Source organism: Drosophila montana, unplaced genomic scaffold (assembly GCF_035044405.1).
Source record: "Drosophila montana isolate Dmon_TW-CO22-7 unplaced genomic scaffold, ASM3504440v1 contig_855_1, whole genome shotgun sequence".
In the NCBI taxonomy this organism is placed as follows: Eukaryota; Metazoa; Arthropoda; class Insecta; order Diptera; family Drosophilidae; genus Drosophila; species Drosophila montana.
Window position 1 is genome coordinate 100,127 of NW_026999144.1, and position 26,377 is coordinate 126,503.

The 26,377-nt window shown below is 37.1% G+C and overlaps 3 protein-coding genes across 6 annotated transcripts in view; 2 read left to right on the forward strand and 1 right to left on the reverse strand.

Moving 5' to 3' along the window:
- LOC135440134 (uncharacterized) overlaps nt 1-20,477 on the reverse strand; it is a 78,111-nt gene extending 57,634 nt beyond the window's left edge. For all 4 annotated transcript variants that reach the window (XM_064699157.1, XM_064699156.1, XM_064699155.1 and 1 more), the window contains exon 1: nt 20,408-20,477. The gene's annotated coding sequence lies outside the window, so the exon portion shown is untranslated. The remainder of the gene's footprint in view (nt 1-20,407) is intronic.
- Nucleotides 19,405-20,383, forward strand: LOC135440136 (transcription factor 15). The gene is made up of 3 exons (XM_064699158.1): nt 19,405-19,746; nt 19,813-19,943; nt 20,002-20,383. Exons 1-3 carry the CDS (start codon nt 19,535-19,537, stop codon nt 20,136-20,138), a joined length of 480 nt encoding a protein of 159 aa, XP_064555228.1. The 5' UTR covers nt 19,405-19,534; the 3' UTR covers nt 20,139-20,383.
- A 1,335-nt stretch (nt 20,478-21,812) lies between the features above and the next one.
- Nucleotides 21,813-24,396, forward strand: dgt3 (dim gamma-tubulin 3). Its single transcript, XM_064699153.1, has 6 exons — nt 21,813-22,033; nt 22,090-22,418; nt 22,489-22,851; nt 22,913-23,578; nt 23,644-23,821; nt 23,881-24,396. Exons 1-6 carry the CDS (start codon nt 21,986-21,988, stop codon nt 24,043-24,045), a joined length of 1,749 nt encoding a protein of 582 aa, XP_064555223.1. The 5' UTR covers nt 21,813-21,985; the 3' UTR covers nt 24,046-24,396.
- Nucleotides 24,397-26,377: the final 1,981 nt, after the last annotated feature.

The following is a 26,377-nucleotide window of genomic DNA, read 5'->3' on the forward strand; positions in this document are numbered from 1 at the left end:
AATTTAAATCAGTTCATGTTTATCCACATATATACAATTATTTTTAAAACCAAACTTTAAAACGAATACCTTTTTTTTGTACCCTTAAGAAAATGTGTTTCTATGAATTTTAACAGCTTAAGTAAATTTTTACATGTATATATAATAAAAATGTTCACTTAAAAAACACGTTAAATGATCTGGGTTGTTGAATGAAAGGGGAAATAAAGGAAATTGCAAAGTATAAAGTAAAACATTAATAGCCCGAACGCGGCCGCCAGGGTCCTGGCTGACCCCATAAGTGAGAGGCGCCTCCGAAGGCGCCTTCTAAAGACTGACCTTCTAGTTTGGTAAAAAAAAAGAAGGCTTATGGAAATTGCTAGCCAGGCACTTTCGACTATAGCTTTCGTACTGGTTTTAATTCTATAAAAAATCAGTTTGCGGTTAAATTGTATGCTCAGATAAGTGCGCGATTGGTATGGCTGTAAGGTATGTGGCGATGACGAGTAGGTCGGCCGGGTGAAGGTAGTTGCGAGTTCAACGCCGCCAAAATTAATTAAATTAAATTTTAATAATGCTAGTCGGAAAGTCTCCCAAAACCAAATGCAGCGGTATTTATAAAGATAAAAAGATAAAAGATAATTGATCTGCATGTACTATCCCAGAAGCTACAAGTCAAATTTTGTGTTGCTAGCTCTTAAAACCTAAAAGATCAGTTTTTATCGATTTCTTGGAAACGGGGTAAGTTATCGATTATAGGAAACAAACTTGTAATGCACGAGCACTATGGGGATCTACGGTCAAATTTCAGGTCTCTACATCTTATAGATTGTGAGATCGACGCGTTCATCCTTACAAATAAGCTATTGATGGTAATCAAGAATATATTTACCTTATGGAGATTCTTCCTTCTGCCTGTTACATATATTTTCACAAAACCATTATACCCCTTTTACCCATTTTCAATGGGTTCAGGGTATAACAAGTATGAGGTTCTAGTCGGGACCTCCCAACTAGGGGATACCCTGGACCCTCTTATTCCAACACCAAATGCAGCTCACGCTACGAGCTCGTTTACTTTAGTAGTAATAAAGAAAAATTAAAACAAAAAAAAATTCCCTTGGCGGGGTTCGAACTTGCATCTGACCGCAATACTTGCCGCCGCCTCTCCCCAACAGCAACACCAATAATTAAGTCTTGATGAAAAAAAAACGAATTAAAATAGCAGCACAGAAAACAATACAATCGCAATGCTGTTGATACATGTGGATACAGAAATTCTTGGAATTTGCGCATGCTGCCAGCCAAAGCAGCTCTTCTTTAATAACTTCTGTGTTTCTTAACCGATCTTGATGTAATTTTCTATTGTACTATGTTATATTCGTGTATTCTCCAAATGACAATTGCATTTAAATTGTGGCTTATATTGGTGGGCAGCATAAATTGGTTTATTTACTTGATTTATAGCTTTGTGGTGGTAGAGGGGAGGTGGCGATTGCTATAAAATGAAAGATACATAATATATGTATATATATTATTCTAGAAGCTACATGTCATACTTGGTGACTCTAGCTCTTATTATTTACCAAAATTGTTCAAAAAACAGGATTTCGATATCGAGATTTATCGATTAATTGGAAACGGGGTAAGTTATTGAATTTCGGAAACAAACTCGATCTGCGCGGGGACTCGGAGGATCTACAGCTAAATATTCAAGTCTCTACCTCTTATTGGTTCTGAGATCCTTGCGTTCATACATACGGACAGACGGACGGACATGGCTAAATCGACTCGGCTGTTGATGCTGATCAAGAATATATATACTTTATGGGGTCGGAGATGCTTCCTTCTGCCTGTTACATACATTTGCACAAATACATTCTACCCTTTTTACCCATTTTCAATGGGTTCAGGGTATAAAAAGTGTAAAGCTATGGCAATCGACCGCGTAGCGCGAGGTGCATTTGATGTTGACAGGTGACGGTTTAGGGTATCCTCAAAATAAAGTGTAATTAGTTGATTTCATATAAACACTATATCCGCATAAATGGTTATATTGCGACTAACTTACTCTCATATTACAATGTTGATAGAATTTTGTTTATATACTAGGAGCAAAGACATGCTTGTTTGGTCAAAATATCTTACCAAAAAAATAGTTTTTATTCATGACATATGTACTGTCTGCAACATCAAGAAAGATCTATGCAAAGCACCATGACGATTGCTTGAAAATTAGTTTTGTTTACCAGACAGACGGACATGACTACTTCGAAATGACCATTAATTCTGATCTAGAATATATATATTTAACGTGATCCAAAATATTGCATCTATACCTAACACGTTTTAGTATACTATTATAAAATCTTCTGCAAGAGTATAAAGAGCTTTGAAAAAACAACTTTAATTTCCATTCGCTTTTGTATCATTCTTTTTAAAAAGATACTTGCAGAGAAGCTACAAACAATAGCCGAATTTACAGAAATATATGAATACTAGCGGGTATAACCCGGCCTTTCCCGTGGCACGTATGTTATAAAATCAATGTTTTCAAAAAGCTTTGAAAATTATTTTGAAACTGATCGGACGGGAATCAAACAACTTTTATGCAAATGGGACAATACTTAAAATTCACCAAAAAAATCTTTGAAATGCATTTTCCACCGAAGGAGTTTAGATTTTGCGAAAAATGTGAAACACGTCTCAAATAATTTTTCTTATAGATCTTTGGAAATAAATTTGAACACAAAACCACAAAATCTTTGACCTCCATTTCCACCAAAGAGGAATGGATTTTTCTAAAAGTGTGAAACACCCCTTAAGTGAACTTAAAACTTAAAATTCACCAAAAAAATCTTTGAAATGCATTTTCCACCGAAGGAGTATAGATTTTGCGAAAAATGTGAAACACGTCTCAAATGATTTTTCTTATAGATGTTTGGAAATAAATTTGAACACAAAACGTCATCCACCAAATCTTTGACCTCCATTTCCACCAAGGAGGAATGGATTTTTCTAAAAGTGTGAAACACCCCTCAAATGAATTTGAACAAAGATCTTTGAAAATAAGTTTGGGGCCGATCGCATCGTAAACAAAAAACTTTCATACAACCGTTTTCCGCCAATTTACCACTGTTTCGGGTGGAATTTCCCAAATCGCTGAAATACGTATTCATTAAGTTCTTATGTAGAGCTTTGAAAATAAGTTTGAACAAATTGGACACAACTTAAAACTTCGCCCAAAAAATCTTTAAATCGCATTCCCCCCGAAGAAGTTTGAATTCTGCGAAAAGTGTGAAACATGTCTCAAATGATTTTTCTTATAGATCTCTGGAACCCACCCACCAAATCTTAGACCTCTATTTCCACCACGGAGGAATGGATTTTCCTAAAAGTGTGAAACACCCCTCAAATGAATTTGAACAAAGATCTTTGAAAATAAGTTTGAGGCCGATCGGATGGTAAACAAAAAAGTTACATACAAACGTTTTTCGCGATTTATCCACACTTGCGGGTGGAATTTCCCGAAACCCCGCCTTAACGTGCACCTACATCACATAAAGTAACTACAGTGAAAATTTCAGCTTCCTAGCTCTTACGGTTTGGGCTGTGCGTTGATCACCAATCAGTCAGTCAGTCAGTCAGTCAGTCAGTCAGTCAGTCAGTTAGTCAGTCAGTCAGTCAGTCAGTCAGTAAGTCAGTAAGTCAGTAAGTCAGTCAGGACAAACAGTTTTATATATAGAGATAAGCTAACCATTGCGTTCCCCACGATCTATGGCGAACAGGCCGCAAGACTGCCACCCACTTGCCCTCGACAAGATGCAATTGCTTTCCATATAGAATGTGGAATTAATTGGTTTTTATTTATTTTATAGCTTTGTTGTGTTGGCGGAGGGTGGCAGTAGCTATAATATGTAAGGTTTTTATATATATATACATTTATACTATTCAGAAAGCAACATGGAAAATTCGGTGGCTCTAACTCTTATAACTTAAGAGATTTGCTTAAAAAAACGTTTTTCAATATCAGGTGCAGAAGCAGGTCATCGATTATCGGAAACAGGCGGACCTACATTCCAAATTTTAAGTCTCTGGCTCTTATCTACCCTTTCTACCAATTTTCAATGGGTTCAGGGTAAAAACATGCAACTGCTAAAGAACTGTTAAAAGATAGGAAATGTTACGTTTTGGAAATGTTACGTTTTGGAAATGTTACCCAGTGTAGTTTATTTATATATATGGAAATAATATTAAAAACTTCATTGGAATGGAATTTTAGAAAATAAACAGGGTTACGTCCACAAAATGAGGAAATATAACTAAATTGATTAAATTTTGCTCACCGAAGATTTAAAATCCTTATAGTTCTGGCTTAAAAACATGTGAGAATTGTAAAGATCGTAAATGCGAAGTTTGGTCAAAATATCTTTAAAAACATTTTTTTGACCGATTCTGCCCATAGAACTATATCATATAGTGATGGTAAACCAACTAAATACCAGTTTGGGTAAAGATTGATTAACAACAGAGTTTTCCAAACAACTATTTTTAAAAATTATTTTTCTTTTTTATGGCAGCTATATGATAAATAGTTATCCGATAATGCAGATATAAATATTGGAAAGTGGAACTAATAAATGCCGAGTTTGGTAAGTATAACTTGACCGCTGGAATTATATTAATTATATTACATATGTTTATTCGATTAAAATTTTTAAAAGGTGGGGGAAATTGAGTGTTGGGAATAATTTTTTTAAAATTTGTATGAGTTATTGTATTCGTGAAATCTCTATATATAAAACTGTTTGTCCTGACTGACTGACTGACTGACTGATTGGTGTTCAACGCACAACCCAAACTGTAACAGTTACTTATGTGATGTAGGTGCACGTTAAGACGGGGTTTCGGAAATTCCACCCGCAAGTGTGGAAAAATCGCGAAAAACGTTTGTATGTAACTTTTTTGTTTACCATCCGATCGGCCTCAAACTTATTTTCAAAGATCCTTGTTCAAATTCATTTGAGGGGTGTTTCACACTTTTAGGAAAATCCATTCCTCCTTGGTGGAAATAGAGGTCTAAGATTTGGTGGGTGGGTTCCAGAGATCTATAAGAAAAATCATTTGAGACATGTTTCACACTTTTCGCAGAATTCAAACTTCTTCGGGGGGAATGCGATTTAAAGATTTTTTGGGCGAAGTTTTAAGTTGTGTCCTATTTGCTTCAAACTTATTTTCAAAGCTCTACATAAGAACTTATTAAATACGTATTTCAGCGATTTGGGAAATTCCACCCGCAACAGTTGTATGAAAGTTTTTTGTTTACGATCCGATCGGCCCCAAACTTATTTTCAAAGATCTTTGTTCAAATTTATTTGAGGGGTGTTTCACACTTTTAGAAAAATCCATTCCTCCTTGGTGGAAATGGAGGTCAAAGATTTGGTGGATGACGTTTTGTGCTCAAATTTATTTCCAAACATCTATAAGAAAAATCATTTGGAAAAAGTTTTGTCCCATTTGCATAAAAGTTGTTTAATACCCGTCCGATCAGTTTCAAAATAATTTTCAAAGCTTTTTGAAAACATTGATTTTATAATATACGTGCCACGGGCTAGCGGTTATACCCGCTAGTAATTTTATAAATGACAAGGTACCTTGCCCGTGGCTAGTTTTCTGCGTCAAATTTTAGATGTAAGTTTTACACCCATTTTCTACCATTACTCAATTCCATTCCATCTCAAACTCAACGACTTGGGTTTTATCTTAAAAATATTTCAAACGAATAGGCAACCAACAGTTGGAATCAGCGGTTTCTCTCAATGTTTGTCTTGTGGTGGGCATCTTGGAGCCGAAAAAAAAGATTCCTTCATACACCCTTTAAACCACATTTTCCCTCCAAGAGCGATGGAATGAACGAAATATGTACTATATCAAATAAATTTTCACAAAGGTATTTGATAATGAGTTTTCCTCCAAAGTTTTTATTTAAAACTTTGAAAATAAGTTTAAGTCCGATCAGACGAAACTTAAGACTTCTCCCTCACAACCTTTACCCGCATTTATCATCCAAGAGGATTGGATTTTCCCAAAGATCTTAGAAATTAATTTTGATGCCTATCAGATGGTAGTTAAATAACTTTCATAAAACTCTTTTTCTTCAATTTAATACTGTTGCGGAAGAATTTCCAAAGTCACTAGGGCCTTCAAAACGAGCTTAAGGCCGATCGGACAAAACTTCCCCGAAAAACATTTTTGACCGGCATTTTTTACCAAGGAAGCCTGCATTTTGAAAAGTGTTAAGTGTCTCAAATTCATTTTCTTAAGACCGAATGAGCTTACACCCGAATAATTTGACATTTTCACCGCATTTATCAGTTAGGAGAGGCGCATTTTGCCCAAAGTGTGAAATGTATATTAGATGAACTTTCAAGATTTTTAAAAATGAGTTCGACGGCGATCGGTAAACTAATATGTTTATACAACCGTTTACCGCCAATTTACCACAGTTGTGGCTGGAATTTCCAGGTGGATTTTGCGAAAATTGTTAAACACATGTCAGATGGATATTCACAAAAATCTTTTAAAATAAATAAAATAATAAAACACGTCTTAAATTCATTTTCATAAAGACCACATATCTTATGAACCTGAACGCAAAACTTCACCCTCCAAATCTTTGATGTGGGTCAACGATTTACACCAATAAGATTTCTGAAAAGTGTGTAAAACACCACTCAGATGAATATAATCAAAGATCTTTGAAAAAGATTTTGAGGCTGATCGGATTGGTTACTACTTATAAACGTTTCTCGCGATTTTTTCACATTTCGGGCGGAATTCCCCATATAGCATGCACCTCCATCTCATAAGGTACAAAATTTCAGTTTCCTGGATCTTATAGCAAATCAGTCTATCAGTCTACAAGCAGTTTTATTAATAGAGATTATTGGCGAGCATTGCTTGGTGACTCTTCGCAAGTGCGGCTGCGCTGCCCACTCCATTTGATTCAAATTGAATAGCGCTGCACTATTGCAGGTGCTGTGTGTTTTTCTGTTATCCGAGTGTCAGTTGTGAAGGTAGAAGCTGTAGGAGTGACTACTTTTGAGCTGCTGATATTAGGGTGGGCGTTGCTACCAGCGGACGGGACTTTATCATAGCCGAGTTCATGCTTATGCTGTTGTTGTAAGTGGTCCGAAAAATTGAAAGTCACTATTTCTCGGGCAAAGGTACCAACAACCGGACCGAAAAATACAACGAGAAGAAAGGGCTATCTTCGGCACGCCGAAGATTTAATACCCTTGCAGACCCAACCTTTTCATAATGCTCATAGTGCTTTGCCCGTATCTAAGAAGCACAGGGAAAATAGTTAATGACAGTTAATTAAACGAGTATGGTTAAGATGTCTTGAAAAACAAAAGGTTTTCCATACAACTTATTTTCGACCGATCGTTCCTATGGCAGCTAAATGATATAGCTGTCCGATCTTAATAGGATTTTGCATATATATGAGGAGCATAGCAAAACTAATAAATGCCTAGTTCGATGAAGATATCTTTATAAACAAAAAAATGTTCCATACAACAACTTTATTTTCGACCGATCGTTCCTATGAAAGCTATATGATATAGTGGTCCGATCTTAATAGGATTTCGCAAACATATGGGGAGCATAGTAAAACTAATAAATGCCGAGTTTGGTCAAGATATTTTGAAAAACAAAAAAATTTTCCATATAACAACTTAATTTCGACCTATCGTTCCTATGGCAGCTATATGATATAGTTGTCCGATCCTAATAGGATTTTGCGTATATATAACACGCATGGGAAAACTAATAAATGCCGAGTTTGGTCAAGATATATGATATAGTGGTCCGATCTTAGGATTTTGCATATATATGAGGAGTATGGTACAACTAATAAATGCCGAGTTTGATTAAGATATCTTTATAAACAAAAATGTTTTTCATGCAAGAAGCTACTTTTCGACCGATCGTTCCTATGGCAGCTATATGATATAGTGGCCCCATCCAGCTGGTTTTAACATATGAACTGCGTGCAACAGAAAGAAGGACTTCTTCAAAGTTTCATAAAGATAGCTTTAAAACTGAGAGACTAGTTCGCATAGAAACAGACAGACGGACAGACGGACAGACGGACATGGCTATATCAACTCGGATGTTGATACTGATCAAGAATATATATACTTTATGGGGTCGGAGATGTCTCCTTCTATGCGTTACACATTTCACGACAAAATTATAATACCCTCTGCAAGGGTATAAAACTAACTCGCTATTAGTCAATCTCGCCGCTGCAGTGGAGGCCCAGGTAAGGCGTATTACTTAGTTTGTTCTTGTTTGTTTAACTATTTATTGCTGTACGTAATAAGTAATTTAATTGTTTGCACATCATGCACATGCACTGTATGTTCTGCCATGGTCGTGGACCTGTCTCTAAAATTGGTTCTGTATTTTGTAAGCTGCATTAAAAAATGAGATTGTTCGCGTCGAGTCCAAAACCGAAGCTTCATTAAAATATAAGCACATATACACAACACAATGCATAATGCAATTGCAATCGAAATTAAATTTATATTATTAGAAAAAGAACGAACGCGTGAGTATACGTTCTCCTTAATAACTTTTGTGTTTCTTAATCGAACCTGATGAAATTTCTGCTGTATACCGTAGTAGTTATACCCTTGCAGAGGGTATTATAATTTTGTCGTGAAATGTGTAACGCATAGAAGGAGACATCTCCGACCCCATAAAGTCTATATATTCTTGATCAGTATCAACAGCCGAGTTGATATAGCCATGTCCATCTGTCTGTTTCTATGCGAACTAGTCTCTCAGTTTTAAAGCTATCTTTATGAAACTTTGCAGAATTCCCTCTTTCTGTTGCACGCAGTTCATATGTCAAAACCAGCTGGATCGGACCACTATATCATATAGCTGCAATAGGAACGATCGGTCGAAAAGTAGGTTTTTGTATGAAAAACATTTTATTTATAAAGTTATCTTTACTAAACTTGGTATTTATTAGTTTTACTACGTTCCCCATATATATGCAAAATCCTATTAAGATCGGACAACTATATCATATAGCTGCCATAGGAACGATCGGTCGAAAATTAAGTTTTTGTATGGAAAATTTTTATGTTTTTCAAGATATCTTGACCAAACTCAGTACTTATTAGTTTTACTAAGCTCCCCATATATATGCAAAATTCTATTAAGATCGGGCAACTATATCATATAGCTGCCATAGGAACGATCGGTCGAAAATTAAGTTTTTGTATGGAAAATTTTTATGTTTTTCAAGATATCTTTACCAAACTCGGTATTTATTAGTTTTACTACGCTCCCCATATATATGCAAAATCCTATTAAGATCGGACAACTATATCATATAGCTGCCATAGGAAAGATCGGTCGAAAATTAAGCTTTTGTATGGAATTTTTTTTGTTTTTCAAGATATTTTGACCAAGCTCGGCATTTATTAGTTTTGCTATGCTCCCTCCACTTATGCAAAATCTTATTCACATCGGGCTACTATATCATATATCTGTCATAGGAACGATCGGTCGAAAATTAAGTTGTTGTATGAAAACCTGTTTTGTTTTGCATGATATCTTAACCATACTCGGCATTAACTATTTTCCCTGTGCTTCTTAGATACGGGCAAAGCACTATGAGCATTTTGAAAAGGTTGGGTCTGCAAGGGTATTAAATCTTCGGTGTGCCGAAGATAGCACTTCTTTCTCGTTTTTACTTAATTTAATTTGCGTTTTGGTGCCCCCCTCTATACCAACAAATCTGAAAAGCTAATTATACTTGAATTGAGTAAATTATATATATGTCCTATAATCATATATATACGTGGAATAAAAAAGGTAAAGAAGGAAGGAAAAAAAATCATGGGCATTGAAGATGGAGTTAATCGAATACAATTTCAAACCTCCTAAAATATCCTGATTTTTTTGGAAAAATGCAAATGACAATTTCAACGTTTGTTGTATAACGAAATAAAATTCAATTTACATCTTAATTTCACCACAAGACGGTACCAAACCAAATTTTAGTAAAAAATAAGAACCTTCACTATACCTCGCGATAGACTGTACCAAGTTTATTGTCACCCTTGCAATGCTCGACTGACCTTTGCCGAAAAATACAAACTGTGGGCAGATGAATTCCGAAACGTGGTATTTACCGACGATAAAACTTTATATTGGATGGCCCAGATGGTTGCCATAAATATTACGACAAGCCCGATTTGGACTGTTTTTCTTCAATGAGGTATTCACAGATCCCTAAAATGTTACTTTTGGGAAATCTTTCACCGCTCCTCTCAAAATGGTGTTTTTCAAATTTGTCCACGTCTTAAGAACTTATACATGAATAAGAGAAACGTGTCAAAAGCCTTTATGTATCTATGTAAATACTTACATATCTGTATACAAAAACAAGTAAGAGGCTCTAGCCGGGAGCTCCCGACTAGGGAATACCCTAAACTCTCTTCTACCAACACCATATTTAGCTCGCGCTACGCGCTCGTTTGCTTTAGCAGTAATAACAAGTAAGAGGATCTAGTCTGGAGCTCCCGACTAGGGGATACCCTCAACCCTTTTATTCCAACCCCAAATGCAGCTCGCGCTACACGCTCGTTTGCTTTAGTAATAATAAAGAAAAATTAAAATAAAAAAAAAATTGTTCTCTTGACAGGGTATAACTCGTAACTGACCGCATTACTTGCTGCCGCCTCTAATCAACAGCCACACCAGCCAAAAAAAAAAAAAAAAACAGTTTCCTCGTAAGGGTTCAAACTCGCAACAGACCGCACTACTTACCGCCGCCTCTACTCAACAACCACACCAATAATTGAGTATTGATGAGAAAAAAATCAATTAAAATAGCAGCACAGAAAACAATTCAATCGCAATTGCAATGCTGTTGATAGAATTCAAAGCAGACGCGCATGAATGTTTGTGTGTGTACATGTATACAGAAATTCTTGGAATTTGCACAGCAGCTATGCTGCATCACGTGCGCACATAACTTTGGTGTTTCTTAACCGATCTTAATGAAATTTCCGACAGTACATCTTATTGTAGAATAGAATAAAGAATATTTGTATATTCTCAAAAATTCAATTGCATATAAATTGTGGCTTAAATTGATGGGCAATACAAGGTGGATAATTAACTTGATTTGTATTTTTGAGGTGGTAGCGTGGAGGTGGCGATAGGTATAAAATGAAAGATAGTTGATATACATATAATTTAACACGAGCAATGTTGCAATGCCAACATTGCAACATTGTGACACAAATAATTAATTCCAAAGAATCCTAAAAAAACAAGTTCCATAAACATCCGTCGAATCGAAGTATTGCCGACAAAGCGAATTGACCATTGCGACATCGATTATAGTTTTGTCGCCCAGCATAAAGCTAACAATGCAAATTTGACACCAACGCACTGTTCAGCTACGCCGACGCCGCTGACTCTGCCAACAAACTGTCGCTACAGATTTGTCGCCGCTGCCTCTGCCAACGAACCCACAACTAGCTAGGGTCGCTTTAAGTTCCCAAATGTTTAGTCTTAGATTTGTTCCTGAATAAAACACACGTATTCAAAATTAACTGGCGCCCGAGCAGGGACCAACGAGAGGAAATCCGATTAAGTTCGATTAGTGCAAATGAATTTCTGTGCGACTCCGTTGGCCCAATTTCAAGTATTTGATGAGACTCTTCCTAGTTAAGGAAACCAAATACTACGCACGGTCGGTGAATTAAATTTCACTGATTCTTAGGTGGACTACAAGTCTTGTCAGGCAAGCCCGCAGGACACCTTCTATTCGTGTGAGCTGCAGGATCCCTAGTAGAGAGCGAACAGGAGACATCCGGGCCACCAGGAAGGGTAGCCACATCAGATCCAGTAATGTAAGTTAATTAAGTGAAAATAAAATATAGAAAAAACATAGAATTAAGCGAAACCAAACTATAATTAAATTAAGTGAAAGTGAAGCGATTGAAGGAAATCATTTAAAAAAAAAAAGTGTTATAACAAATTACATTAAAAAAAAATATATATAATTATAAAGCAAGCGTAAAACGATCACAAACCAAATCACTGCACGGCAACTTAATAAAGCGTATTTAAATTCGTGCAATCTTGCGAATCCTACACAGGACCCTCCAAGGTAAAAGGGCAAAACCAGCCACTGGTTTTTATAAAATAAATTTTGCAAATTACATTTTAATATAAATAAATCTAAATCAAAAAAAAAAAAACCTAATTCCTCCAATCACAAACTTCCAAAAATTAAATATATTAATTGTCAATACTATTAGGCTTTGTAGATATCGACAAGTTACCTTTCCCTTACAATCAAAATGTTATGGCAAAACCAAGCAATTTAATAAGACCCCCAATGATGAACACAGAACAAGGTCCCCAACCGGCAAACCCAATCTTGCAGCAGCAACGACACAGACAAATGCTAAGGCAGGAAACACACCAACAACATAGAATCATAGCAGAAGAACCAGATTTAGCAGCTACCATTCGTCAAATTCTAGCTGAATAATTACCCACATTTTTGAACAAAATCAAAAATCAACTTTCGACTTTACTAGTGCAGAAAACCAAGAAATCTTTACTGAAAACTAAAGAAATCTAGATGACCTAGATAAAATCCCTGACATTGTAAAAAGCTTGCGTGATTTTTCCGGTGACCCAGGCGAGTTCGGATCATGGAAAAAGAGTGTAGATAGAATGTTAAAAACTTACGTACAGCAAAGTACTTTGGTATTCTGCATCCCGTTCGCAACAAAATAATAGGCAAAGCAGACATTGCATTAGAATCGTACAACGTCCCTTTGAATTGGAATGCTATTTCCAAATGTCTCACATTACATTATGCAGATAAGCGAGATTTAGGTACTTTAGAATATCAGATGACTACAATAATCCAAGGCCCGAATCAATCAGTCGAAGAATTCCATCAAGCAGTTTACAGACACCTCTCTTTGATATTGAACAAGATTAGTTGTTTGGAGTTGTGTAGGGAATCAGAACAACTTATGACCAAAATATACAGAGATAAAGCATTAGATACATTTATTAGAGGTCTCCGTGGAGATTTATCACGCCTACTAGGTATAAAAGAACCAACCGATTTGCCCTCTGCATTACACTTGTGCTTGAAGTTAGAGAATCAAGCATACCGGTCAAACTACGCATCGACTAAGATACAGCAGCCCGTCTTTAGAAATCAGCAAATTCAGAAACCTTTAATGCTACCACGCCAGATACCCAACAATGTGAATTTCCAACAAAGACCAGCACTTCCACCCAGACCAACTTTCCAACAAGTCCCTTACCTTGTTTCCAGACCAACCCCCCGTTACCACTCAATGATTTGGCAAAAAGACAAAGACATTTTAATATACAGACAAACACGGAAGAACAGACAGAGACGAAAGAAGAGGAATCACCAATGGTTAGCTACGAACAGACAATTGCAGTTCAGGAAGAACAAACAGACTACGGTGATACCCTAACAGAATACACTGAGCTCATTGACAACAACGACAATCAATACGACTACACTTATTTACATTTTTTAGAATAACAGACTCTTCATTGCCATATTTCGAGTGCAAGCTGAGGAGCGGACAGATACTAAAAATATTAATAGATACAGGCTCCAATAGAAATTGCATTCAATCAAAACTAGTGCCGAACCCTTTGTTAAATCAGAATCCATTCGACGCTGTCTCAGTAGGAGGCAACGTACAAATTACCCATTACAAAATGGCCAACTTATTTAATGACCCAAAGGCAATTGTAAAATTTTTCTTGCTACCAACATTAAAAACATTTGACGCAATATTAGGGAACGATAGTCTCAAAGAATTAGGTCTAGTCATTGACACAAACAATAAGAAATTATTTATTTAAAACGGAATGAGCATTCCCATTAAAGAAAAGAAATTCGAGTCCGTAAACGTAATAATACCCAGAACTGACCACCTCAATAATTCGCAAAAAACAAGAGCTGAATCGACTAGTCAAAAATAAGCAATATAACCTCTTTGACAGCAGAGGAAATGTTAGAATTTGTCGATATCTCTGTACTACACAATAAAACAACCATAATCTACATTATTAAAATCCCACAATTAGAGGCAATTACATACCAACACTTGTTAATTAAACCTGTAATAAGAAACGAATCAATTGTACATTTAGACACTAATGAAATCTTCTTATACGACAACATAATATTATATATTTCTAGTAATTGTAAATCTTTCAATTTTGTAACTTTTTCCGAAAAAGCAAAAACTATTAATCTTAACGAATCAAAATGCATTGCTAAGTTAGTGCAGGGCAAAGAATCGCTGTGCGAGTTCAGCAACGCTGACCACATACCAAAGGTGGAAGAAATAGACGACAGCATCGTACTTTTAAACGATTTCAACGGAACAATTCAACAACAAAATACCACTCATCACATACAACATTGTGACACAAATAATTAATTCCAAAGAATCCTAAAACAACAAGTTCCATAAACATCCGTCGAATCGAAGTATTGCCGACAAAGCGAATTGACCATTGCGACATCGATTGTAGTTTTGTCGCCCAGCATAAAGCTAACAATGCAAATTTAACACCAACGCACTGTTCAGCTACGCCGACGCCGCTGACTCTGCCAACAAACTGTCGCTACAGATTTGTCGCCGCTGCCTCTGCCAACGAACCCACAACTAGCTAGGGTCGCTTTAAGTTCCCAAATGTTTAGTCTTAGATTTGTTCCTGAATAAAACACACGTATTCAAAATTAACTTATATATACTATTCTTGAAGCTACATGTCAAGTTTGATGACTCTAGCTCATATTATTTGCCGAAATTGCTCAAAAAACAGGATTTCGATATCGATTTATCGATTACTTGGAAACGGAGAAAGTTATCGAATATCGGAAACAAACTCGATCTGCGCGGGGACTAGGAGGACCTACAGCTAAAATTATTATCTTATAGGTTCTGAGATCCTTGCGTTCATACATACGGACGGACAGACAGACGGACGGACGGACAGATAGACGAATAGCTAGATCGACTCGGCTAGTGATGCTGATCAAGAATATTCATATATACTTTATGGGGTCGGAGATGCTTCCTTCTGCCTGTTACATACATTTGCACAAATACATTATACCCTGTTTACCCATTTTTAATGGGCACAAGGTATAAAAACGGATTAAAATAGCAGCACAGAAAACAATACAATCTCAATTGCAATGCTGTTGATAGAATTTAAGGAATGTGTGTGTGAACATGTATACAGAATTTCTTGCAATTTTCGCTAGCTCCTGCTAACACGTGCGCAGCCAAAAGACATAACTTTTGTGTTTTTTCTTTACCGATCTTACTGACATTTTCGACAGTACATCTTATGGTGTCATAGAATATGTGTACATTCGCAAGAAGTCTATTGCATTTAAATTGTGGCTTATATTGGTGGGAAATACAAGTTGCATTATTAACTTGATTTATAGCTTTGTGGTGGTAGCGATAGGTAAAAAGTTAAAGATACTTGATATATATATAAACTATTCTAGAAGCAACATATCAACTTTGGTGACGCTAGCTCTTATTATTTACCCAATTTGCTCTAAAAACAGGTTTTCGATATCGACTTTTATCGATTGCTTGCAAATGAAGTAAGTTATCGATTATCGGAAACAAACTCGTGCTGCGCATGGAGGACCTACAGCTAAAATAGCTGTAGTCTCTTGCTCTTATAGGCTCTGAGATCCTTGCGTTCATACATACAGACGGACGGACGGACAGACTGGCAGACGGACATGGCTAGATCGACTCGGCTGTTGATGCCGATCAAGAATACATATACTTTATGGGGTCGGAGATGCTTCCTTCTGCCTATAACATACAGTTGCACAAATACATTATACCCTTTTTACCCATTTTCAATGGGTTCAGGGTATAATAAACACATATACATACATTTTGATATATATGATGATATATGATTGACTGATTAGTTAAAAACGCACAGGCCAAACCAAAAGAGCTCGAAAGTTTTAACCACAACTGTACTTACCTTATATTATGGTGGTGCAGGCCAAGTTGGGGGTTTGGGAACTTCCTTGGTATAAATGGGGGTCAAAGATTTGATGGGTGAAGTTTCGCGTTCCAATTCATTGACAACGATCTTTGTGAAAATTATTTTGAGTTGTGTTTCATACTTTTCGCGAAAACCGCCCGACCATAAATCCGCCGAATTGTGGCGGATGTGGCAACACATGTGCGCTGTTATTTGCCAGCCACATTATAACATCGTGGGCCGAATTCTTGGGATCGTTGTCGTGTTGAAATGTAAAGTTTGATGGTAAGTTTAGGTTTTCGGCGCTTTTTTTAAGGTTTTCCTTTAATATGCCTAAATAAACTGTTTTGTCCAGTATCTCATCTATGAATACTAATTCGCCCACGCCTGCAGCAGACATGCAGCCCCATACCATCACTCCCCCACCACCATGTTTTACTGTTGCCGCAAGGTTTTTTGTGTTTTATGTGTGTACACATTTTATATATGTATATACAAATGTACATACATAATGTATGTATATTATATAGATACATACACATATAAAGTGTGTGTACACACACACAGATGTAGAATAGTAACGATATTAAGCGCGCTAGAAAATAGCAAAGACGCCGCCGTTAAGACGACGAAAATACATATGTATGTAGGTACATATGTATGTATGGATGCAACTGCATGTGTGTATGTTTATGCAAGTAGATCGGCGTTGATTTTCATGTACGCATTGCATAATTTATAATCTCTGTAATCTGTTTCTTGTTTATTTGGAAGCACATTTTACATATGACACTTTAAAGTATATGAAAGGTGACGATTTTAAGGAAACGATACCACCTCTTGGATATAAAATTGAATTTCGAGAAAAATCGAGGTAATAACAGCAAAATATAAATAATAAAAAAATAAATATATTTTTAATAAATTCTGTAACATAATTATATTCACAAATGTATACGTATATTATACATACTACTTAATAATATAATTATATAAAATTTTTGTTATGTTGTTTTAATTTTGCAATTTAATAATAACATACATTCATACTTTGGAAAAGATGATAGAACAAAAAGCTCCATGCCATCAACTGCTTCGAAATAGCTAGACTCGCCGCCAGAAGTTGATTATCAAAGACGAATGGTCTTTAACATGGTGAGAAATCCATATCCCCTATTTCAATGTATAAATAATTCAATAAACAAATCGGATGTTATCTTTTCTATTCAGAGTTTGTAATATTAAGGTATAAATAACTTGTGAACAACTAATATTAAATAAAAACAAGTAAGAGGTTCTAGTCGGGAGCTCCCGAGATACCGTGATCCCTCTTATTTCAACACCAACGCGCTCGTTCGCTTAAGAAGTATTAAAGATATATTAAAAAAAAAAGTTCCCTTGGCAGGGTTCGAACTCGTAACTGACCGCATTACTTGCTGCCGCCTCTAATCAACAGCCACACCAGCCAAAAGACAAAAGAAAACTAGTTTCCTTAGTAGGTTTCGAACTCGCAACTACTTGCAGCCGCCTCTGCCCAAAAGCCACACTAATAATTGAATCATATTGAGTAAAAAACAAATTAAAATAACAGCACAGAAACAATTCAATTGCAATTGCAATGCTGTTGATAGAATTCGAAGGAGACGCGCATGAATGTGTGTGTGTACATGTATACAGAAATTCTTGGAATTTGCGCAGCAGCTATGCTGCTAACACGTGCGCACATAACTTTTGTGTTTCTTAACAGATCTTAACGAACTTTTCAACAGTACATCTTATTGTAGAATAGAATATAGAATATTTGTGTAATTTAAAAAAGTCAATTGCATATAAATTGTGGCTTAAATTGATAGGCTATACAAGTTGGATTATTACCTTGATTTATAGCTTAGTAGTGGTAGCGGGCAGGTGGCGATAGGTATAAAATGAAAGATACTTGATATATGTATGTATACTATTCTTGAAGCTACATGTCAATTTTGGTGACTCTAGCTCATATTATTTGCCGAAATTGCTCAAAAAACAGGATTTCAATATCAATTTTTATCGATTACTTGGAAACGGAGAAAGTTATTGAATATCGGAAACAAACTCGATCTGCGCGGGCACTAAGATGACCTACAGCTAAAATTTCAAGTCTCTAGCTCTTATAGGTTCTGAGATCCTTGCGTTCATGCATACGGACAGACAGACGGACAAGGCTAGATCGACTCGGCAACCGATGCTTATCAAGAATATATAGGCTTTATGGGGAAGGAGATGCTTCCTTCTGCCTGTTACATACATTTGCACAAATACATTATTCCCTTTTACCCATTTTCAATGGGTTCAGGGTATAAAAATGTATGTATGCATATTGGAAAAAACCGTGCTAGGTCGAGCCTTAATCTGTTTCGTGTTCGAGTCGTATCCGGCCTCAAAAAGGAGGCCCGTGCTTAGCACAAAGTGACACAATAAACACCAGATTTCTTTTTGGTGTTTTAAGAAGAGGGTTCAGGGCATCCTCTAGTCGGGAGCTCCCGACTAGAACCTCTTACTTGTTTTAATTTATCTTTATTACTACTAAAGCAAACGAGCGCGTAGCGTGAGCTGTATTTGGTGTTGGAATAAGAGGGTTCAGGGTATCCCCTAGTCGGGAGCTCCCGACTAGAACCTTTCTTGTTTTAGGCTAATATCGCTAAATTAGTTTGCCCCGATTCAAAGTACTTAAATAACAAAAGAGTCAACGTTACGCACTGCATGGGGTCTACGCGTGTGAAGCAGCTAAACGTACTTAAGTGCCACTTCCGTTTCGGGCTGGAAGACATGCAAAGAAATTAAATTTGTAGTTAGTTGGCAATGGTGATGATGGGCAGCGTAGATCGACGAGAGCATAATGAAGAAGCTAAATTAAATTATCATATATATGTAAATGAACATTGAAATTATAAAGCAGCAATTTGCGGTTGCTTATCCTGCGACGCGCCATTGCAAGCGGCTTACGAGCAATTAAAATGTTACAATTTAAATGCTTGTGCAGGCGGCGGCGGCGCAGCTTCAGGGCTAACAGCACGCGCCTTGTGTTGTAGTGCGAGACGAGCAATCTGCGACCACGGACGTTTGCGAAAGAGGGAGAAGAAGCATTGCGTTTGTTTTGACAAGTGCGCATAAGTACTGTTGGGATATTTAGTTTTGTTGTATCGTTTTATTTATTGCTGCCTGGGTGCTGCTGTTCATGCACAATTTGTCGTCACTTGCGACGTTGATGACTTAATTTTTTAAACAGCAGCCCATAATTATTGCCGCTGAGCTGGAAAGCAGAGCTCGTCGAGCTGACCAAAGAGGTTGCTTCACTTCCGTCGGCTCATTCGCACTCTGGGAACCATACAGTGCACATATGTAGGGACACTCATGTGGACACATATTAAATATGGATATGGATATGGATATGGACATTACCATCAACGCTAGTGAGGTGCTTGAATTTTCATCATATCTTCTATCGTCTTTTGCCAACGCCGATAGCAATGGCAGTGGCAGCAATATCGGCGCTGATTCGGAGGACTCACTTATTTGCAATTCTCGCAAGCCAGCAGTGCCCAGGCAGAAGATCAACGCTCGGGAGCGGCACCGTACTTTCAAGTGGGTCATCATTGCAGTAACAGTAGAGTACGATTAATTGGAGAATTATTTCACACGTTTCTTTAGCGTGAATGCTGCATACGAGGAACTGCGCGGTCTAATTCCGACGGAGCCCGTAAACCGCAAATTATCCAAAATAGAAATAATACATTTGGCCAGTAGCTATATCACACATCTTCGCAGCACATTGCACGCAGGCAAGCACATTTGTAATTAATTTCACAATTTTTACTTTTTTCAACATTTCCATTGCAGGAACTGACAGGCAGCCGTGCATGCGGCAAAAGTGGGAACTCAAGTGCGGCAACAATGGCAGCAGAGTTGCGGAGCGCGTAAGCATCTGCACATTTTGTATGAGACCAACTTCACAAACAACGGAAAGTCTGGAATAGTTTTAAGCTTATTTGAATAAGTATAATAATATAATATATATAATAAGAAGCATTTACATTCGGGTCGGGATTGCTTATATTATATTTCCTTTAACTCAAGTAATTCATTTCGGGCGGTTGAAAATAGTTTAGTTCCGATAGATAACGACCCAAAAAACAAGGTTCTACCTTAATAAATTTAGTTTTGCACAAGGAATTGATTTCCGGTGGCAAATATTATCCATAATGCCTAGAAAAATTTAATATGAAATGAATTAGTATAACAGTACCAAATAAGTTAATTCACTGCACAACAGAACAACAAAAAGCGTAGCCAATCGGTAACACAGCTATCAGATGATAGTTTCTCACTATCGAAAGCACTTCGGATATCGATAAGATTTAGAGACGCGTGTAGTTCGACAGGCCTTTTACATACATTGAGCAATTCTAAAATTTGCAGTTAAAATTTTAAACTTCAGTTTGCTTGTAATAATATAAATAATGGCAATTATATAAACAATGATATGTTAAACGTTTTTTTGTCGTGAACACCAAATTCGTATATTCAACAAAAAACATGAAGCTATGTCTTCATGACTTTTATAGGTAACTATTTTTAATTGTTTAATTTATTTAAAAATAATTAAGCTGGCACAGTCCGTCATAAAAAAAATAATCTTAATAAATTCATAATTTATTAAACCAAAGCCCGACTCACTTGGACCATCTTTTCTAAGGGACCTAAACTGAACAATTACCGGTGATACATTTCATCTGCTCATCATGAAGTTGTACCGATAGTTGACAATTATTAAACGTTGGACAAGTTTTATTTTCGTAAAGTTTAGTTTTGTTTAAATCGATTCCTTGTGTAGAGCTACATAAACTTGACCAAAATCTTCATTCTCTTAAATTTTCCTATGGAAAGTAAACAATAATCGTTTTTTAAAATTATTTATCTTTTAGCCTCTGTCCACTGAACACATAAACAGCTGATATTGCAACGAAGGCAAGCGGTAACTTTAAATTATAATTTTAAATATTAATAAACCCACAGTTTTTAACATTTAAAGTTGGCCCAATCCTGCAAAGAGTCCATTTAATGGAGCCCCTGCTTCGGGGCCGTTTTTTTTGACTTTTGGAACGAAATCTTTGCGGCGCTTATGTAAACTTAAGCAACTCGATCAGCTGTTTATTTAAAGAAGCGGTACTTTTGCCACTCACATGTTACCGAAAACCGGTGGAACACCAATATGTGAAACTTGAAAAGGTGACAATTTTTAAGCCTAGTGGAGAAAGGCTATTAAAGCCTCCATTTGATGGACTCTTTGCAGGATTTGGCCAACTTTAAATGTTAAAAACTGTGGGATTATTAAAATTTAAAATTATAATTTAATGTTACCGCTTGCCTTCGTTGCAATATCAGCGATAGAAAACTCGATAAATCATCGCAAAATCACGAACTTTTCGGGGCGAATTTGCACATTTTTCAAAAATGGGGTTTCATATATGAAAACGTACAGGCCGCATTTTACACATTTTGCTAAAATGTGGCATTTTCAGAAATATGTAAGTGATGTGGTCAGTGGACAGAGGTTATTAATCGATGTCCCATAGAGTAACAATACCCATCATTTTATCGATAGTCAACTCAGTTTGGCACTGTTAGCACGACGTCTTGATTCTTCAATATTTATTTTTTGACAATAATAGGCTTCCCGCCAGCGAAAATCAATTTTTTGTATAAAACTACTAAGATTTAACAAAATATAATCACTTCTTTGCCTAAACTAAGCTAAATAATTACCCTGCACGGCAACTCTAATGCATTGCTCTGTGTATGGCAGCAGGATCTATTTAATTGTATGAAATTATCTGTATTTCGCTTCTTGATGATGGGCGATTTGCTGAACGTAAGTAACTAAGATCTACTAAGATCATATGATAGAAGATATTGTTTCTCCAATAGAATTCGGAGATGCTTAAAAAACTAGGCGTCGACAGCTCCAATCAATGGATAATTTACGACGAACAGTTTGAAAAGTTTTTCAATTTCTTGTCGGAGAATGTTACCGACTCCAATATTCTCACAGCACGGGAGTTGTTGGAGCGTGACGAAATGATGCAGCGCGGAGAATGGCTACACGAATCTGAGAGGATTTTGAAACTGCAGCAGATAGAATCTGAAAATCCTGGGCTGCTCAAGTACACGAATCAAGATGTAGACGCGCTTGCTGCAGAAGTAGATGTAATTGAGGAGGCAACCAATGATTATTCCACACTAATCGACGAAATGCAGTAAGCAACTATTATTCACATCTACAAAACGACCATATAGAATAGGAACTACAGTTACCATTCGTTAAAGGAACACAAAGCACAGTCTTATAAGCAATCTGAGTGAGCTAGAGTCTACAATACTGTTACTGCACAATACGGAAAGGGAAATATTAATCGAGTGCCAAGCCAAAGCTCGCCAATTAGAGGAGTTGCAGCGGGAGAATTGTAAGCTCAGTGAAGATACCAACAAGGGCTTCACCTTACCACAAGTGCCGCCGCTATTTATGCACCAGATGCCGCTTGACCAGTATTTCCTTAAATGCGACTCATTCATGCAGTATTTTACTCTGTATATGAAGGAAAACTTCAAAATACAGGAAATCGTAGATTTTGAGAGCGCTGAAGTGGACGTGCAACATTTTAACAGCAAGCTAGAAAATTTACAAAACTCGTGAGTATACATACATATATAAAATACAATAATCATACAAACAATTACATTACACACACAGCATTCAATATTACACTCTCGAATTTATAAAGGAAAAGGCCAAGGCAAAAGCCACACAAGCACTGATAGATCATATTGATCTGAATCAAATTCACTGCATCAGCTTTGCTGACATGGTGCGTGAAACACATGACCTGCAACTGCTCAACGAAAACCATCTAAAGAACACACACGACACTCTAGTAAATGCCCTGGCCACGCACGTACAGCAGCACACACATCAACGCATGGAGCTGGTCCTATACGAAAACACAAAGCAGAAATTGGAACGCGCTCTGCGTCGCCGCGAAAATGACAAGCAGCTGACAAGTGTCATTTCCGATGCACTATCCAACGCCGAACTTATTTGGATAGCTATACAATTAGACTTGGAAAAGAAACGAAACTGTACAGACAGCTCCATAGGTATTTGTGGTCACGCGAAGACGAGTTGGCAACGTATACAAACAATGCGTTCACTAAATGCCTGCCCCAGAGGCACCTATGCACAATTGTTACATAAAATCGCTTGTCAACTGTCCACGCACCTTGGCCAGAATGTTCGCTCAGCTGAAGCTAAGATCTGCTTGTATGAGTATGAGAAGTTTGGCCGTCTTTTAGCCTACTCCTTGCAAAGCATGTTGAGCGGAAAGTCACAAGTGCACGCGCTCGAGCAGCTGGCCGACCTGTAAGTAAAACATTTATCATTTATTTGATTTTTTCATATAGCTAGGACATATTCCAAATTTACAGCAAGCGTTTGGAGCAAACGCTATGCCCTTTCGTCTACAACTCGCCTCTAGATCAACCTATGTTCGAGCACGTTCAGTATTTATGCCCCATGTTTGATGCCGCACAGCAGCAGATGCTTTTTGAAGAGTCGCTTCGCCATTTGCGCACTCAGTTCCAGGAAAAGATCTTAGAGCGTATGGTAAGTCAGCAAGGGAACATGTGATTCCAGAGTTCTGAAAGTTGGCTTTTTTAATTTAGGACAAAGAAAAGCTTTGGCGCTACAGCAAACTCTTGTGGATTTGGTTTCTAACTGAGCCGCAGCGCATGCTTCATGCAATTGATGAGGTGAAGAAGAGTTCCGCCAAGATACCAGCCCTAACAAACTCCATATTTCGTCCAGGTGGCGGTCTGCAGCGTAAATGAATCAACAAGTTTCATTAATGTTAAAGCTAGTACAATAATATTCCACATTTTGCGGTAAAGTAAAAATTAGTGACGAAAGCACAGATTCTAACTTGCAAAATGTAAGTCAAATTTGCGCATTCCCCACTCTTCTTATATATGCTACATTGCATTCATAAAGTACATCTCTCTCTTTCTCTACCTCTCTCTCTCTCTCTATTGTCCTCTTGCGTTGGGTTGAACACGTATGTATGTATATATAAGAAAACATGTGTATGTTTGTTTTCCGTTCACATAGTTTATTGATTTGCTTCACATATGTGACGTAAAAAATAAAAGGAACAGGCCAGGTCTGACTCGTTGCAACTAATACATTCGCCATATTGCTCCTATGTATGAATATGACTTACTGTAAAATTTGGACAAAAGGCCAAGCCAATAACTTAATTTTTTTAAAAAACTAAAACAGTATTCAAGTGTTTTTGTTATATTAAATTACTAGAGTTCAAAGAAATAAAACTTTCGAATACATAATTGAGACAAAGGAAATCTTCTGCGTACAATTTTAAAAGCTTATTAACGGTTTCATGACGTATAATATCTATTTGGATGAACAGTTTGTTAAACAAGTGTTCTTGGCGAGAGTGCCCTAATAGGACCTACCCTGAACCACTAACCATATAACATATACATAGACCGGACAAACCGTACTTTTGATGGTGACATTCGTTATTTCTGCGGCTGGTCCAAACTCGCCTTCGTTTTTGTTCGGGTTCGAGACATGCCCGCATGCTCTCACAGAAGGAGAGTAAGAATACATATGACGTGTGTCGTAGAACGGCATCGCTGTCTTTTTACTCGCTCACTCTACAGGAAACTGCTTTGGCTTACTCTCAGTGATCTTTCAATTTGTCTATGTAGCGTTTAAATGTTTGTGAGTGTATGTGTCCGCAAAAGCGAAAATGCCCACAAATTAACTTTTCTCAAAAGTCGGTGGCATTTCTTCCCTTTTGAGGGGGCGAGTAATATGAAATAACGAAAGGGTTTGCCACGTCGATGCAAAATTCTTTCAATTTAGCTCGTTATTGTTGGAAAGGGTACCTAAGCGGTGGCATGTGTGCATTTAATGCATTCATAAATTCAAACGCGTGCCAATAATGATAGTCCAAAAGTCCAAATACTTTTAAATGCCACCGACTTTTGAGAAAAGTTTAATTTGTGGGCATTTTTGCTTGTGCGGGCACATACACACACAAAAATTTAAACGGTACATAGACAAATTGAAAGAGCACTGCGAGTAAGCCAAAGCAGTTTCCTGTAGTGGGAGCGAGATAAAAAACAGCGATGCCGTTCTATCGCACAAATCATATGGATAACAGTACGCCAAAGCAGCTTCTTGTAGAGTGAGCGAGTAAAAAGACAGCGTTTCCGTTCCACGACGCAGGCCATATGTATTCTTACTCTCTTGCTCTGAGAGCATGCGGGCATGTCTCGAACCCGAACAAAAACGAAGGCGAGTTTGGACCAGCCGCAGAAATAACGAATGTCACCATCAAAAGTACGGTTTGTCCGGTCTATATGTTATTTGGTTAGTGATATTACCCAATAAATTAAGTAACTTACAAATTAAGAGAAAAATTTATCGAGTATCGACTAGATATATGTACATACATAGATATAAGCACCAACCATACAATGCATTGTATGGTGAGTGATATATGTAAGTATAGTCACTAACCAAAGAACATATAAATGGGACATGCCGTACAAGAAATGTGGGCACTAAAAAATCGGTAAGATATACATATGATGTCTTTTATTCGCTTACACTACAGGAAACTGCTTTATTATTTTTATCTCGCTCGCACTTACTCTCAGTGCTCTCAATGCTCTCTTTATGTCTAGGAACCGTTTAAATGTTTATGTGTGTATGTGTCCGCACAAGCAAAAATGCCCACAAATACAATTTTTCTCAAATATCTTCCCATTTGAATGGACGAGTAATATGAAATAATGAAAGGGTTTGCCACCGATGCGAAATTCTTGCATTTTAGCTCGTTATTATTGGAAAGGGTACCTAAGCGTTGGCATGTGTCCACTTAAAAGTTTTTGGACTTGCTATTCACTTGCATATTTGCATATTTTGTATATGAATAGAAGCATTTATGCGCATGTGTGCCTGTTGGTGCCTGCCTGCCTGTCCGATGCAATTTTGACAATATTTAGGTATTTCTGAATTTCGAGCACACACACAGACACAAATGTGTGTGAATGGGCAGATCATGGGCGCAAAAGAAAATATCATTATTGGCACGCGTTTGACTCGCTCCCTTTTTATACCCTGAACCCATTA